The 17,500-nt window shown below is 45.3% G+C and overlaps 2 protein-coding genes across 2 annotated transcripts in view; both read left to right on the forward strand.

Moving 5' to 3' along the window:
- The window catches only part of LOC131353288 (glutathione hydrolase 1 proenzyme-like), a 33,336-nt gene that overhangs the window by 12,317 nt on the left and 3,519 nt on the right, over positions 1-17,500 (forward strand). Inside the window, exons 3-12 of the mRNA XM_058390212.1 lie at positions 646-804; positions 2,135-2,265; positions 2,696-2,785; positions 3,192-3,384; positions 3,732-3,892; positions 4,140-4,289; positions 4,716-4,852; positions 5,536-5,723; positions 5,846-5,973; positions 9,271-9,383. Coding sequence (XP_058246195.1) covers positions 650-804; positions 2,135-2,265; positions 2,696-2,785; positions 3,192-3,384; positions 3,732-3,892; positions 4,140-4,289; positions 4,716-4,852; positions 5,536-5,723; positions 5,846-5,973; positions 9,271-9,383 — 1,446 coding nt within the window. The 5' untranslated portion in view covers positions 646-649. The remainder of the gene's footprint in view (positions 1-645; positions 805-2,134; positions 2,266-2,695; positions 2,786-3,191; positions 3,385-3,731; positions 3,893-4,139; positions 4,290-4,715; positions 4,853-5,535; positions 5,724-5,845; positions 5,974-9,270; positions 9,384-17,500) is intronic.
- Positions 11,611-17,500, forward strand: part of LOC131353289 (putative glutathione hydrolase 3 proenzyme) — a 19,803-nt gene continuing 13,913 nt past the window's right edge. The window contains exon 1 of the mRNA XM_058390215.1: positions 11,611-11,631. The gene's annotated coding sequence lies outside the window, so the exon portion shown is untranslated. The remainder of the gene's footprint in view (positions 11,632-17,500) is intronic.

Genomic DNA, 17,500 nt, shown 5'->3' on the forward strand with positions numbered 1-17,500 from the left:
AACCACCAGATCAACACCAGAATCTCTAAACACCTCGCTAACATATCTATTTCGTTTCTGTTTAATGCTCTTTAATTGTAATGAACACCATGAGTAGATTATTCTCAGTGTACAAGACTGCAAACAGGCGAGTAAATAAATGACCCAGACGCTGAAAATTACACCTTTGTCTGGTTTAATTACGGCCTGGACAAAATCACAGCCCTAATCACAGCTGGGTCACATCGTCACGTCTCAGCCTCCGAGCATTTACACCTCCTCCTCCGCTTGGAGTTGCTTTCTCTCTGGAAAATTCAGAAACTTCAGAAATGAATGCAAAACATTAAGGCACTGAGACTGAACACTGAACACTGAACTCTGAACACTGAACACTGAACTCTGAACTCTGAACACTGAACTCTGAACTCTGAACACTGAACACTGAACTCTGAACTCTGAACACTGAACTCTGAACTCTGAACTCTGAACACTGAACTCTGAACACTGAACTCTGAACACTGAACACTGAACTCTGAACTCTGAACACTGAACTCTGAACACTGAACACTGAACACTCAGGTAAAACTCTGAAGCCTGTTTTTAATTGTGTTATGATGAAATGCAGTGGCATTGTTACTGTAATAACATTGTGTTGTGTTTGAACAGGATCATGGGGAAGAAGAGCCGCATTGCCTGCCTGGTGCTTGTCATTGTGGTTGTTCTGATTATTTGCTTCAGTTTGCTCTCTCGGAGGAAACTTAAAACTCAGTGCTACTCCAAAGCCGCCATCGCAGCTGACACCGGGACGTGTTCTGAAATCGGCAGGTAGGACAAATCAGCAGGGTCCACTCACTACTTCCTGTTAGTCATAATTCCTGTTATTTGCAGCATGTTATTTTCACTACATCATCAGATGTATTGATCCCAGTACAGATCCCAGTGATTAGAGGGGTATTTACTGTTCCTGATTTATTTTCAGCTTTAAAGGTGAGTGTTTGTGCTTAAAGACACTGGTCTAGATGTTAGTAAAAATCTTCCACCAGATGCTTCTATTCCTGAACCTCAAAGACACGAACTACACCCAGGTTCTTGTAATAATCTCAGTCTGAATCTCAGAAAATCTACTGAAGCGGCTTGTGTCCTGACTCTGAATAGCAGAACGATCAGATTTCCATGGCTAGCAGACACCTACGAGAGGATCGCTAAGGAAGGAGCTGATGTTTTTTATAAAAAAAAAGCTCCATGGCTGAAATGATAGTGAAGGACATCCAGGCTGCAGGTCCATCAGTGTTGAATTATTAAAGTGTACAACATGCTACTAGCTCTGTTATTAGCATCATAATGTTAATAAACCCTGCAACGCAGATGCTAAATACCACTGAGAAACATGCTAATACTCAATACAGTACTGATGCTAACATTCACTATAGTTTACATGCTAATACTCAGTAGTACAGTACTGATGCTAATACTGAAGCAGGACACTGAAGCAGCTCGTGTCCAGACCCTGAATATCAGAACGTTCCTTGTGTTAATACTGACCGTTTAGACTGAGGTCTCTGACTCTGCCTCTTCTCTCTCTTCTCTACAGAATAGTTTTAATAAAGTCTGTAATTATGTCTGAATATTAAATCTTGACCATACACACCCCCGAAGGGACAGTGAGTCTGCAGGAATATAATATTAATGATAATATTTGTCATCGTAATTATATTATTACTTTTGTATTTGTAGAGTGTTTATTGTTTGTTTGTTTGTAATAAGCTATGTTGTTGTCATATGAAGCTGCAGTCCCATGTGGACATGAATAAAGAACTGGACTGTTTGATGACATCATCCACACAGCTTTAAATGGTTTAGTAAACCTGAATCATTTTAAATCTGTCCAGAACTGAAATAAACACTCAGAGCTAAAAAACTGAGACGCACATGAAGGGAAAGTTTTTTAAATGTTATAAAGTCAGAGAAAGAGGAAATGCTGCTACTGGATCAATAGAAAATCCATCAGTCCAGCTGGAAGTGTTTGATATCCCAACATTCCCAACACACACACACACACCTGAGCATGAATGAATTAAAGACACTGTAAATAACACACTGTAATTTCAGTTCAGAGTCTCTATTGACCACATTGTTGTGTGTGTGTGTGTATCAGGGACATGTTAAAACGTGGTGGTTCTGCGGTCGATGCTGCCATCGCAGCGCTGTTGTGTGTGGGACTGTTTAACGTTCACAGCATGGGCATCGGAGGAGGACATTACTTCATCTTCTATAACGGCTCTACAGGTGACATCCATCCATCTGTCCATCCATTCATCTGTCCATCCTTTCATCCATCCATCCATCCATCTCAAAATCTATCTATCAATGTAAAACTGAATTCATCCATTTGACAATTTGTCTTTTTCATTCTGACAATTCATCCTTCCATTCATCTGTTCTTATGCCACTCAATTCATCCATCCATCCATCCATCCATCCATTCATCCGTCCCTCCACCCCTCCCTCCATCCATCCATCCATGCATCTGTTCATCCATCCATCCATCCATCTAACAATCTCTCTTTCCACTCCTCTATTCATCTATCTGATGATTTATCCCACCTGCCTCACTGACATTGAAGAGATTTTCAGCACAGTTTCAGACCCAAAATAACAAATCATTAGCTACAAATTATTTATTTAAATTAGGAACCTTATTGATTTTCTCTCTTAGGAAAGGTGGAGACAATCAACGCGAGGGAAACAGCGCCCCTACAGGCCACGGTTGACATGTTCCGCCATGACGCAGAGCTCTCGAAAAAAGGTGCTGAATATCCTGTACAGCTTCTGAGTTGAATCTCTTTTTATTCTTCCTGTGTTGTGTGTGAGGTCAAGTGGCAACCGGCCGCATGCTCTGTGATTAATATCCTTTATTCTGTGTAATTGGATTGAGTTTAATTGGATTTTGTTTTGTTTGGTTTATAATCAGAAGGATGAGGCCTGTGAGCACTGTGAAGATCTGAAGCTGAAACATTAAAGACTTACACAACAGGATTTAAAAACCTTAATTAATTAATTAATTAATTAATATGGTTTTGTTCATTACTTGTAATACTTATATGCAAGTATCAGGGTGCTTTTAAATAAATAAATAAATAAATAAATAAATAAATAAATAAATGCGAACACTTAAAGGATGTCCAGCTCTGTGGTGTTTTCATGAATAACAGGAGGTCTGTCTATCGCTGTCCCCGGTGAGCTTCGTGGCTATGAACTGGCACACCGGCGTCATGGCCGCCTGCCCTGGAGGGAGCTGTTTAAGCCGAGCATCCAGCTGGCACGTGATGGCATCCGAGTGAGCAGAGCTCTTGCCAAACCCTTGTGTGAAAACCAGGAGACCATTCAGGCTGATCCTGTGTTGTGGTGAGGGACATCACTGTCATGGACACTTCAACATATCAGCAACACCCATGTGTTCTGTTCAGCAGGAGGCTGCCTATGTAGGGAGAATTCCTCTGTCCAAGGCTAGAAAATTTAATATAATATCCATCTTTAAATTGAAAAAGCAACCATAAAGCTCAAGTGTTAGTGAGAACAGGAAGTCATGACCATATAAGGGAAGTGAACTCAGAATGCACAGTATATTCATCACACATGACAGAATCAGGGCAGAATGTGGACTTTACAACTGACTGACCGATGAACACTTTACTGCCATAAGGAAAAGGATTTCTTTGAATTATAATTTAGAATTTTATTTTCTGTTACAGTGAAGTGTTCTGTGATTCCAACAAAACCATCCTGAGGGAAAACGACACAATCAGATTTCCACAGCTAGCAGACACCTACGGGAGGATCGCTGAGGAAGGAGCTGATGTTTTTTATAAAGGCTCCATGGCTGAAACGATAGTGAAGGACATCCAGGTTGCAGGTCCATCAGTGCTGAACTATTAAAGTCTACAACATGCTACTAGCTCTCTTATTAGCATCATAATGTTAATAAACCCTGCAATGCAGATACTAAATATCACTGAGATACTCAGTACAGTACTGATGCTAATACTGTGCATTCTTTAACAAAGGGGCTAATACTTAGTGCTAATGCCCAGTGCTAATGCTCAGTGCTAATCACCTCATGTTGTATGCTAATCTGTTCCTGATGTTGGGGGATGATCCAGGTGGCATTATAACACTTGAAGACCTGTCAGCTTACACACCAGAGTTGAATGAAAGCCCACTGAAGATAAATGTGGGAGAATACACGATGCACTTTCCAGATGCTCCATCTAGTGGTCCTGTGCTAGCGCTAATCCTCAACATTGAGGTGAGTGTGTGTGTGTTTGTCTGTTGAGTGGAATAAATGGATATTAGAAGTGTCTTAAGTCTATTATCCACTTAGAGTTTCTCAACAGTTAATTAGGACCCTAATTAGGAATAAAGCGGGTATAGAAAATGGATGGATAGTTTACATACAAAGTATTATTCTGCTAACTTAACCCAGATAGTCACTAGTTAGCTTAACTAATGTTGAGCTAACAGCTTTAATGCTATCTAGTATTAAATAGCAGAATGAAGCATGAAGGAAATGATTGTTTTGTATAATTAAACAGCGTAGGCAAATTTATTAACAGTGTAGATAAAGAACAGGTTTTTAAGCCCTTCTAAGCTTATAGCTAGTGTATGATGATGATGATGATGTTGATGATAATGAGGATGATATGATGATATAAAAGCCCTAAAATGTCTCTGTGCAGGTTATAATTTCTCACCCAGCAGTGTGTCCACTCCAGAGAAGAAGACTCTCACTTATCACCGCATCGTTGAGGCTTTTCGCTTCGCCTACGCTATGAGGAGCAGGCTGGGAGATCCTCAGTACCTCAACATCACCGACGTGAGACAGTGTTTAGTTCCACATCATGGTGTTTGTTGTTCATCAGTAACACTCTGTATGTTCACACTATCAAGTCAATCATGTTGGTTATAGTTCAGCATCCATGTTTTTGTTTGTGGGTGTGGCCTGTCCACCATTAGTTCTGATAAGAAATAGTATTGGCTAAACACAAATTAAATAAGACACTAAATAGTTTTTAGTGGATGTTTGGATTGCTCAGTTACATGCTCAGTTTTGTACTGTTTTTGTCAGACAAGATAACATTTGTATAATAATTTTTCTTTGGGATCAATAAAGTGTTCTATCAGCATACATAAAAGGAAAATGCTCAAATACACATAAGAAGTAATGTAAGAATAGAATAACAATGATTAATACAGCAAGCTAACTGTATAAATTATGTTCACTCATCAAAGGCACCAACAATCACTGCTATTTACAGTCTCCTCCAAAAGTATTGGAACAACAATTGTTTTGTTTTTGCCAGACCCTGAAGACATTTGGGTTTGAGATCAGAACCGGAAGGAACTGTACTTGAAAGGTCACATATGATGCTGCACCACAGTTTTCCTCCCATTTTTGTGCATCAAACCACACACACAGGCAACTGGTCTGGCAAATCATTTGATCCAATCCTTTAGATTTGTTGCTTCACCGAGGTTGTTATGCCTGTCCCTCTTCAGCTCATCCACAACATGACCTCAGAATACTTTGCTGAAAACATCCGCAGTCAGATCACAGATAACGCCACACATCCAGAGAGTTACTACGGACCAAAATACTTTAACCCTGAGAATTCTGGTACGGCTCATCTGTCTGTCATCGCTGAGGACGGAAGCGCCGTGTCTGTGACCAGCACCATCAACCAATAGTAAGACAGTAAAACTAATCACAATCAGAACACACTGTACTGATCTCAGCCAATCAGAACACATTGTACTGCTCTGAGCCAGAAAAGAGTGTGTAAACAGTCTTGACGGTGTTTATGTGCAGTTTTGGGTCTAAAGTGATGTCGCGTTCCACTGGAATCATCTTTAACGATAATATGGATGACTTCAGTTCTCCGTACATCACAAATGCATTCTGCATTCCTCCTTCTCCCAATAACTTCATTAAACCAGGTAACAGATTTTATCCCATTATTCATATTCACTTGACGTTGAATCATGACCAACATTATGTGGTTGCTTCATTGAGAAAGTTGTATCTGAAACTCTGTGTGCACACATACCAATTTAATGGCTCAGATACACATGACAAAGGGAATACGTGCTAATAAATCCATAAAAGGGCATCTACATCACATTACTCAAGCGTCTTGAGCAGGTTGAGTTGGCGGAAGTGGCACAAGAGATGGGTCCATCCCTTGTTTTTGTTCTCTCCCTTAACTCTGATATCTCTATTTCAGATTCAGGAGCTCCCTCGGCAATTTCTCCTCTAAAAAGGAAATTAGCATTGTTTACTCTAAGCTTGACAACCAGTCTGTCATCTCTGCCAGAAGGATGAAGGGATCCTGACACCTGGGGGCTAGGATTCCTAGGAGCATCCTCCCTAGGGTGGCAGAAGTTTCCCATTCCTCCTGCTCTGCTGCATCTGGCATTCTGGGGCTCAGAAGGGTCCACTTCCATTTCAGGGTGTGTTGCCCAATGTCGTTGGTGAACACCAAACCATGTTCCTCCAAGAGGAACTTCTCTCACTTCTGAGAAAAGGGGCCATAAAACATGTTCCCATCCCATATCGAGACTCAGGCTTATACAGCTGGTATTTTGTTGTTCCTAAGAAAGAGGGGGGGCTGTGTTCAATTTTCGACCTGTGGGCTCTGAACTGTGAACTAAAGATGTTCAAGGTGCTCAACTTATTGCATCGCAAATCATGCCCGAGGACTGGTTTGTGACAATAGACCTCAAAGACACCTATTTTCACATCAGCATTCTGCCAGAGCACAGGAGGTTCCTCAGGTTTGCTTTCGGGGATGAAGCATACCAGTATTCTGTTCTTCCTTTTGGTCTAGACCTATCACTACACACATTTCTGAAGTGCATGATTGCTGCCCTGGCTCCACTGCATCTCCAGGGCATCAATGTACTGAAATACCTGGACGACTGGCTCATTCTGGCCCAGTCGAAGGCCATGGCGGCCATTTATCAAGATGCTGTGCTTGCCCATATGAGGTCTTTAGGCCTCAAGTTGAACTCAGAGAAGTGTGTGCTTTCTCCTTCTCAGAGAACCACCTTTTTGTGGGTAGTTTGGGATTCCACCATGATGCAGGCGTGTCTGTCTCCGGCTCGGGTAGCTTCCATCCTGGCAGTAGTGAAAGCTATTCCAAGACACAGAGTGTGCTAGGCCTCATGGTGACAGTAGCCAATGTTATCCCTTTGCGTCTCCTTTACATGAGGCAGTTCTGGCTCTGGTTCAGGGATGTGGGCTTTCATAAGGGTCATAAGGGTTCATAAGGGTGTGGTCATAAGGGTAACATGCCATGGGCTTCATACCCTTCTTAGGTATAAAAGACCCTGGTTGCTGACCTTGGGTTGCACTCTAGGGGCGTGACATCATTGCAAGACACTCTCTTGGACGGCCTGTCTTGGATAGGGTCCAGGGTCTCTTGGAAGGCCCTTATCTCTCATGGCACATAAATTGCCTGGAGATGAGGGCCATGTTTCTAGCATTGAAACACTTTCTCCCACGCCTCAGGGGCTACCATGTGTTAGTGCGCACAGACAGCACTACGGTAGTTTCCTGTATCAATCATCAGGGTGGTCTGCATTTGTGCCCTCTGTTCAGGTTTTTGCAGCAGATTCTGCTCTGCGCAGAGGTCAGGTTTCTATTGCTGAGAGCGATTTTCATCCCAGGACACATACATCGGGATGCAGACTGTTTCCTTGGTTTACAGACCTAGACCTCCTAAATGCTACTCCTTGGGAGAATCCTGTCGGGAAAGATCTCCTCTGTCAGGCGGAGGGGGCAATCCTACACCCCCGCCCTGAGATGTGGAAGATCTGGGTCTGGCCCCTGAGGGGGACCAGTTCCTAGAGGCAGGCCTCTCATATGAGGTAGTGAAGACTCCCTCAGCTAGAAAGCTGTACACTCTGAAGTGGAGGCTTTTTTGCCTCAGATGCGATCAGCACTGTCAGGATCCAGTTCACTGCCTGGTCGGTACAATGCTGGAGTTTCTACAGTCTTGCCTTTCTCAGGGCCTGTCCCCCTCTACTTTAAAAGTGTATGTGGCCACCATTGCTGCAAACCACAAACGTGTCCTCAGGGCCTTCTTGGGTAGGCTCTAGTCTCTTGTTTTCTCTGTGGTGCAAGGCAGCTGAGGCCATCCTGCAGATGGCACCTTCCCTCCTGGGACCTCTCTGTGGTCCTGGAGGGGCTGCTGGGAGCTCACTTTAAGTCTATGGAGTCAGCCTTTGAGAGGTTTCTGACCCTAAAGATAGCATTGCTCTTACCCTTGGCCTCCCTTAAAATGGTAGTAGATCTGCAGGCAGGATCAGTTGCCCCCGCCTGCTAAGAATTTGCCCCTGGCATGTCCAAGGCTATTCTGCACCCCATTGTGGGATATGTCCCCAAGGTGCCCAGGATGGCCGGTCGTCTGGACATCTTGCAGGCCTTCTGTCCTCTGCCCCATGATTCAGTGGAACAAGAGAGGCAGCACTTGCTTTGCCCAGTATGGGTCCTGAGAATTTATGTGCACTACTTGAGCTTGTGGCATAAGTCCTCCCTGTTTGTCTGCTTTGGTAGCTGGAACAAAGGCAGTCTGACTCCAAACACTGTTTGGCACACTGGGTAGTAGAAGCCATTATCCAGGTCTATGAGGTGTGTGGTATTGCTTCACCTCTAGGTGCTAGAGCTCACTTTTGGGGCATTGCCTCATCCAGTGCCCTGGCCATGGGTGTTCCCCTCCAAGAAATCTGTGCTGCGCTAGGCTCTATAATCTGGATCTGGACCCCACTTCAGGTCATAGGTTCTTCAGGGCTAATTGATGTTCTATTCCAGGTTTGCTTGTGCTCTCTCAGGGCCTCTGGAACAGACATCGACCATAGTGGTGTTGCACACAGAGCCTAAGACTTAAGAAGCTTAAGAAACTTCCTCAATTAAGTGTTCCCATAGCATCAGACATGACCCAGCATCTTGTTCCTTTCTGAGGGAACAGGGTTACATACATAACCTTGTAGATTTTAATTATGCAGATAAACTGTAATAATCATCCAGTATTTTACAATACATGTGTTTATCACAGCTATGTTTATTAAAGCTTTAGATTACATTATCCTCTGCTCATGTGGCTTCATGTTCTTACATGTAGTTCTTTCTCTGCTGCAATGTTGTGATGATATTGTAATACTTTATCAGTAAAAGTTTTGTAAATGATTGTAATATGAAACAGGGAGAGTGTAACATGTCCACTGTGTGTGCAGGTAAAAGGCCGCTCTCGTCCATGTGCCCAACCATCATCTCTGACAAACACAACAAAGTTAAAATGGTCGTCGGAGCTTCAGGTGGGACGAAGATCACCACGGCAACGGCTCTGGTAACACACACAACTTTAATCTTCACACATATTTTTATACTGTAGTTCATTGATACACTGATTACACAAACATTGCCTTTGTATTTTTACATTTTTTAAGACGGTCACAGTCAGAAGTTGCCCCCTTTGTCGGGTCTTCTAGCTCTTTCATAGCTCTCTTTCACTCTCAAAGCCCTATCATTCCATCTTCACATAGCAAAAGGAGGTCCTCCACCCAGCTGCCCAGCACTACCCTCCTCTCCAGTGAGACATTAAGCTAAATGAGCAAGAAGGTTTAGGCACCAATTCTGGCTAGAACGGCTTGATATTAAACTCACTTAAGGAATTGAAGCTGTTCATGCTCCACTCTTGTCCAGGTGGTGATCTTTGGATCTCTTGACAGGGATCTCGGCACTTGGTCCTGGCCTGATGAAGTGCTTCGCTGTGGGTGTATGGCAGAAGTATGTGTCCTGCCTACAGGTCTCAAGCAGCTTACCCAGTTTTTTCAGTACCTGGTCATTCTGACATCTGTAGCACACTTGGGAAAGCACTATTACCCAGCCAACATTGCAAGGTGGGGCCCATGTGGGCCCCAAATGGGCTTGAAACATGGGCCCTAGATGGGTTTGTCTGCAGGTTCCATGTGGGCCCCATCTAAATTAGGCCATATGAATCCCACGTATATTCTGACTGGGGCAAATGTGGAGCCCAACTGGGCAACCTACATGAGGCCCATATTGGTCCCACTTTGTGAAGCCCATGTGGTATATACAAGGGCCCATTATATCAGGTTTATTAGTGGGTACTGGACTGGCCCCACATGGGTATGTGTGTGTGTGTTTTGAGGCATCTTACCTGGACAGTATAAATATTCATATTCAAACAGTTTTGTGCTTAATTCTTATTTTTAATTTACCTGTGGTTTTTACATTCTGGAACATCAACATTAACAGTAAAACTCAAGTTTAATACTCTACCAGCATCTGGTCTTATGTAACCAATGGTACATAACATTTGTTGGCTGATCGATGTTTATATGTGAATAAAAGCCTAAATTAGATCTGTTCATCATATAAAGTCATAATGACTTTTCAGAAGACTTGGATTAAACCCCTCGATTCATTTTGATTTATTTTTGATCTCTTTACAAATATTCTGGAGCATCAGAAATTTCGGGGAATAAACAGAGGGACATAAATCTTAGCAGATATCATTAAAAATATCTTAATTTGTCATCCAAAGATGAATGAAAGTCTTAAGGGTTTGGAAAGACATGAGGGCGAGTCAGTGATGACAGAATGTTCATTTTTGGGTGAACTGGCCCTTTTTAGAAACATCAGTGCTCTTTTAATTGAACTACACTAACAATGCAGAAGTAAAAAAATATAAATAAAAATAAAAAAATAAACCTGTTGAACATTACAGTATTAAAACATTTGGATTCAGGAACAACTCATCACACTCCTGGTGTCACACAACAGCCTGGGCCAGAACACCAGAGGGAGCCCTCGCCCGAATATTAACTATCTCTGGCCACTTCCGGTTCGGAGGCGTATTTAAGCAGCATGCCACCTCAGCCTCATTGCGAAGCATTGTTTCCATTTGTGTCACTTGCCAAGCCTTTATTCTGTTATTGTCTAGTTACCTCGTGTATGACCTTGCCAGTTTATCTCTTGACTTCGTGTTTCGGATTTGTGTTTTGGATTAGTTTTCTGAGTGTTAGCCTTCTGGTATTTGACACACTGGGTAGTTTGGCACACTGGGTAGTAGAAGCCATTATCCAGGTCTATGAGGTGTGTGGTATTGCTTCACCTCTAGGTGCTAGAGCTCACTTTTGGGGCATTGCCTCATCCAGTGCCCTGGCCATGGGTGTTCCCCTCCAAGAAATCTGTGCTGCGCTAGGCTCTATAATCTGGATCTGGACCCCACTTCAGGTCATAGGTTCTTCAGGGCTAATTGATGTTCTATTCCAGGTTTGCTTGTGCTCTCTCAGGGCCTCTGGAACAGACATCGACCATAGTGGTGTTGCACACAGAGCCTAAGACTTAAGAAGCTTAAGAAACTTCCTCAATTAAGTGTTCCCATAGCATCAGACATGACCCAGCATCTTGTTCCTTTCTGAGGGAACAGGGTTACATACATAACCTTGTAGATTTTAATTATGCAGATAAACTGTAATAATCATCCAGTATTTTACAATACATGTGTTTATCACAGCTATGTTTATTAAAGCTTTAGATTACATTATCCTCTGCTCATGTGGCTTCATGTTCTTACATGTAGTTCTTTCTCTGCTGCAATGTTGTGATGATATTTGACCCTTTGCTTACGTTATCTTGACCACGATTTCTGCCTACCGTCCTTTACTAAATCTGCTCATGGACTGTAACACTCCCCCGCCTGACGAGGCGTTGCAGAATGCTTCGCCTGAAATGAGTCCAGCGGATATGCGAGCGGCGTTATGGCGACAACGAGCCCTCCTTCGGGCTTATCAGGAAGAGGTTGACTCGCTGAAAGCCGCAAATCAACAACTTCAGCAGCAGCCGCGAGAGCAAGCAGCCGCCATGGCGTCGGCATTCCACGTACGCAGCGAACTTCCTCGTTTTGCCTTACCCGAAAAGTTCGATGGATCCGCTGATCGCTGCAGGGGTTTCCTTCATCAATGTGATAACTATTTCGCTCATCAGCCAGAGGCATACAGCGACGAGAGAACCAGGTGCGCCTTTATATTATCTCTGCTAACCGGAAGAGTGCTAGATTGGGCTGCTGTTTGGGACTCGGACCCCCAAGTCAAAGCGTCCGCGGATTATTTCGCGAACTTGATCAGGGAAGTGTTTGAATACCCAGTGGGAGGCAAGGATGTGTCTGTACAGTTGCTGGAGTTGCGCCAAGGGAGGGACGCAGCCGCGGATTATGCCATAAAATTCCGTACGTTGGCCGCTCAGTCTGGATGGAATGCGACAGCTCTCATGGCGGTGTTCCGCGAGGGACTCAACCCAGAATTACAAGCGGAAATGGCTTGCCGCGACACCAGCATGACGCTATCCCAATACATCTCCACCGCCATTCGTCTAGACAACCTGTGCCGCCAACACCGACCTGCAGCCACCAGTTCACGTGCCATGCCACGACGCATGATGGATGTCCAGCAACACACAGAGGATCTAACCGAACCGATGCAACTAGGGAGGGCTCGAGTTACAGAGGCTGAGCGCGAGCGGCGCACTAAGCTCCAGCTATGCTTTTACTGCGGCAAACCAGGCCACCGTGTGCTTCGATGTCCTGAGAAGCCAGCTACAACCCAGGTAGAGAATATTGAGCATTTATCCAAGGTTTCTCTTCCTGCTTTCTTGCTCTTTGCTAATTCAAAATTCTGTGTCACAGCGCTGATTGACTCGGGCTCGGCGGTTCATAGACGCTCATAGACGCTAATCTGGTGCACAAACTTCACATCCCCACGGTCCCATGCGTGCCCCCGCTCCGTGTGACCGCCATTAACGACCAACCCATCGGAGGGGGCCTCATTTCTCATCACACACAACCCATAGACTTCCAACTGGGGTTATTCCATCGTGAGCGATTATCCTTCTTTGTCATCTCTTCCCCATCTAACCCCGTAGTATTGGGCTTCCCCTGGCTGCAGCTTCATGACCCCGATATCTCCTGGAAGAACGGTGACATCCGCAGGTGGGCCCCTTCCTGTATAAAAAACTGCTTTCAGGAACACACTCCTCGTCCATGCCTCGCTACGTCCATAGAAAGCCCAGGTTCAACCAATCTAATATCGCTCCCTCAGGAATATTCTGACCTGCAGGAGGTTTTCAGTAAAGAGAACGCGACCAGGCTCCTGCCACACAGGCCATGGGATTGTACCATAGAACTCCTGCCTAACACCACGCCACCCAAGAGTCGAGTTTACCCTCTTTCCATCCCTGAGAAAAAGGCCATGGAGGACTACATCGAAGAGGCCCTCACTGCCGGATATATCCGACCCTCTACATCGCCGGCAGCTGCGGGTTTCTTCTTTTTGGAAAAAAAGGATGGAGGGCTCCGGCCATGCATTGATTATCGGGGTTTGAATGCCATCACTGTGCCTTACCCCTATCCACTCCCTTTAGTCCCGGCCGCCCTCGAACAGCTACAAGGAGCGAAAATATTCACTAAGCTCGATCTGCGCAGTGCTTACAATCTGATTCGGATACGAGAAGGAGATGAATGGAAGACAGCCTTTCACACCACGAATGGACACTACGAGTACTTAGTCATGCCATATGGACTCACCAACGCCCCAGCGGTTTTCCAATCTATGATAAATGAAGTGTTCAGAGACATGCTCCACAGTCACGTTATAGCTTACATAGACGACATACTGATTTATTCATCCAACTATGAGCAACACGTTTCCCACGTTCGTGACGTACTTCACCGTCTAGCAGCCCACAACCTCTTCGTAAAATTGGAAAAGTGCGAGTTCCATCGTCCCTCCATAACGTTCCTGGGCTATGTGATATCTCACAAGGGAATAGAAATGGATCAGTCCAAGGTATCAGCGATCACATCCTGGCCGGAGCCCACCAACATTAAGGGCTTACAGCGATTTCTGGGGTTTGCTAACTTTTATCGCCGATTCATTCAGAACTATAGCACCATAGCCGGTCCCTTGACCTCGTTACTAAAGGGGAAGCCACGTAAACTCAGATGGACTGACCAAGCCAGCAATGCCTTCAGTAAGCTCAAGCAAAGTTTCTCGTCTGCCCCCATACTCCGGCACCCCCGACCGGACTTACCGTTCACAGTAGAGGTTGATGCCTCTAACAGCGGCCTCGGGGCGGTGCTCTCTCAACGCCAGCCAGAGTCAGGCAAATTACACCCATGCGCCTTCTTCTCTCGTAAGCTAACCCCGACGGAAATGAACTATGACGTGGGTAACAAGGAACTACTAGCCATGAAGGCTGCTCTGGAGGAGTGGAGACATTGGCTGGAGGGGGCAGTTCACCCATTCCTCATTCTCACAGATCACCGTAACCTAGCCTATCTACGGGAGGCCAAGCGTCTGAACTCACGCCAAGCCAGGTGGGCATTGTTTTTCTCACGATTCAAATTCACGGTCACCTATCGTCCTGGGTCCAAAAACGGAAAAGCCGATGCGCTCTCTAGAATTCATGAAGTCTGCGAATCCTCCGTTCACCCGGACACCATCCTTCCGCCTTCTGTGCTGGTTGCTCCCATACGTTGGGATTTCATGAGTGAGATCGAATGGGCCTGCACCTCCAAGGCACCCCCCCCAAACTGTCCACCCTCCAAGCGGTTTGTGCCCACGACACTGCGTCACAGACTGATTAAGTGGACCCACGGGAGCCCCAGCACCGGCCACCCAGGTATGCACCGCACTACTCAGCTACTGCGCCAGACCTTTTGGTGGCCCTCTCTAAATCAGGATGTTGAGGGGTTTGTACGTTCCTGTCCCGTGTGCGCCCAGTCTCGAGCCGACTGCCATTTGCCTGAGGGCCTGTTGGAACCGCTACCCGTCCCACGACGCCCCTGGTCGCACCTCTCTATAGACTTTCTCACAGACCTCCCCGAGTCGCAGAGCTTCACCACGATCATGGTCGTCATAGACCGGTTCTCCAAGGGGTGTAAACTCATCCCTATGAAAGGCCTACCCACGTCTATGGAAACCGCCGTAGCTATTTTTCATAACGTGTTCCGAAATTTTGGCATCCCTGAGGACATAGTATCAGACCGAGGGCCACAGTTTACCTCTAGAGTATGGCAGGAGTTCTGCAAGCTATTGAGAATCAACATCAGTCTGAGCTCGGGGTACCATCCCCAGTCCAACGGACAAGCTGAACGCCTGAATCAAGAGCTGGGGAGGTTCCTGCGAGTATACTGCAGCAAGGAGCAACATAGATGGAGTGAGTTCCTCCCATGGGTTGAATATGCCCAGAACTCCTTGACCCTTTCCTCTACGGGGCTGACGCCGTTCCAATGTGTACTAGGCTATCAACCACCTTTATTCCCATGGACCGACAAACCCTCCGATGTCCCCGCAGTGGACGACTGGGCTAGACGTAGCCAAGAGACTTGGGAGCGAGCCCATGTCCGACTTCAAAGGGCAGTACGAAGACAGGTAATTCAGGCCAATCGCCGACGTCGGCCTCACCCAGCCTACCAGGTGGGTCAGAGAGTTTGGCTATCCACGCGTAATTTGAAATTCAAACTACCCTGTTGCAAACTCAGCCCCAAATTCATCGGCCCCTTCAAGATCATTCGTCAGGTTAATCCTGTCTCATATCGCCTGGAACTGCCTGCCTCTTATCGTATCTCACCCACTTTTCATGCATCTCTGCTCAAGCCCTATCATGAACCTCAAACCGCGCGCTCTGATACCCATGAACCACCTCCTCCCCTGGACATTGACGGCTCCCTCGCTTATCGTGTTCGCACCATTCTCAACTCGCGTCGACAGGGTGGTCGCCTCCAATACTTGGTGGACTGGGAGGGGTATGGCCCGGAGGAGCGCTGCTGGGTCAATAGGCAGGACATCCTGGACCCCGCACTCATCAAAGAATTTCACTTGAACTTTCCCCACAGACCGGCCCCTCGCCCGAGGGGGCGCCCACGACGACAAACACCTGGAGGTGTCCCTAGACGGTGGGATTCTGTCACACAACAGCCTGGGCCAGAACACCAGAGGGAGCCCTCGCCCGAATATTAACTATCTCTGGCCACTTCCGGTTCGGAGGCGTATTTAAGCAGCGCGCCACCTCAGCCTCATTGCGAAGCATTGTTTCCGTTTGTGTCACTTGCCAAGCCTTTATTCTGTTATTGTCTAGTTACCTCGTGTATGACCTTGCCAGTTTATCTCTTGACTTCGTGTTTCGGATTTGTGTTTTGGATTAGTTTTCTGAGTGTTAGCCTTCTGGTATTTGACCCTTTGCTTACATTATCTTGACCACGATTTCTGCCTACCGTCCTTTACTAAATCTGCTCATGGACTCTAACACTCCCCCGCCTGACGAGGCGTTACACCTGGAGATGGTCTTCTCTCCTGCTGTGCTCTAATGGCCCTCTTTCCACCCCTGTCTCTTGCCCCAGAACCATTTGGAGAGCCTTTTCTGCCTCTTTTTGGTTTATATCTTCAGTCATTGTGTTCTTTTTCAGTCCACCTGTAAAAGCAAATGCACATTAACATCTGAAATGTCCAGCTGTATATTATGGTAACACTTTATTTTGGTGTCCCTGTTCCAGTGTCATTGTACATTCAAGTACTCAGTGATATTAATAATGAAAATCTACTTACAGGGTAAAAGGTCAGTTTACCCCAAAATCAAAACGTGCGCGCGCTCTGACCAAATAAACGACTCTTTTTAGTGCACGGTGTCATTATGCGCTGATTTAGATCCAAATCTAGTGTAATTAGTGTAATTATCAGTCACACACAATAACTTAAACACATATACGTTTTTCTGTGTATCTGAAAAAAAATCCGGCGAGTCGCTATGAGCAGGACAGAGCTGACCACCGGGTATTCCTAAGGAATCACCGGTTCACCTGATGACCACTCCGGGCCTGGTCTCAGAACTGTGTGAAATTCACCCTAAATGACCTCGCCTCCAAAAGCTGCACTTTACTCTTCTAGATGCCTGATCGGATACCACAGAATTCACAATTATGCTAATTGTGCTAATTATTTTAAATTGGCGCTCCGTTCGTTCCTCATCAGCAGCTGGCTGTAGTGTTAAAGTCAAATTTACCTCAGGGGAAAAAATGGCGGCTAACCTTACACAGCCACAAAATACACAAGGAAAGCAGAAAATAAACAAAAATGTGTTCAAAGTCAGGAAACATAAACCTCTACACATTACTATCAACACATATAACCATATTTTAATCCTCACACACACTTAAGTGATTATAACTGTTTCACGCTTCTGCCCCCACAGAAAAGTTATTAACATTAGTTTAGCGGTTTTAAAGATCATTTAAACTGTCAAAACAAAGTTCCCGATGCTTGAGACCAAAGATAATAAAGATAAATAATAAAGATATCTTTAGAAAATATGCATTTACCCGCTTATTCCGCTCCACATCCACGTCCTTCAGCCGCCATCAACAGATGAAGTGATCTCCCTCCC

This window comes from Hemibagrus wyckioides, linkage group LG05, assembly GCF_019097595.1.
Source record: "Hemibagrus wyckioides isolate EC202008001 linkage group LG05, SWU_Hwy_1.0, whole genome shotgun sequence".
In the NCBI taxonomy this organism is placed as follows: domain Eukaryota; kingdom Metazoa; phylum Chordata; class Actinopteri; order Siluriformes; family Bagridae; genus Hemibagrus; species Hemibagrus wyckioides.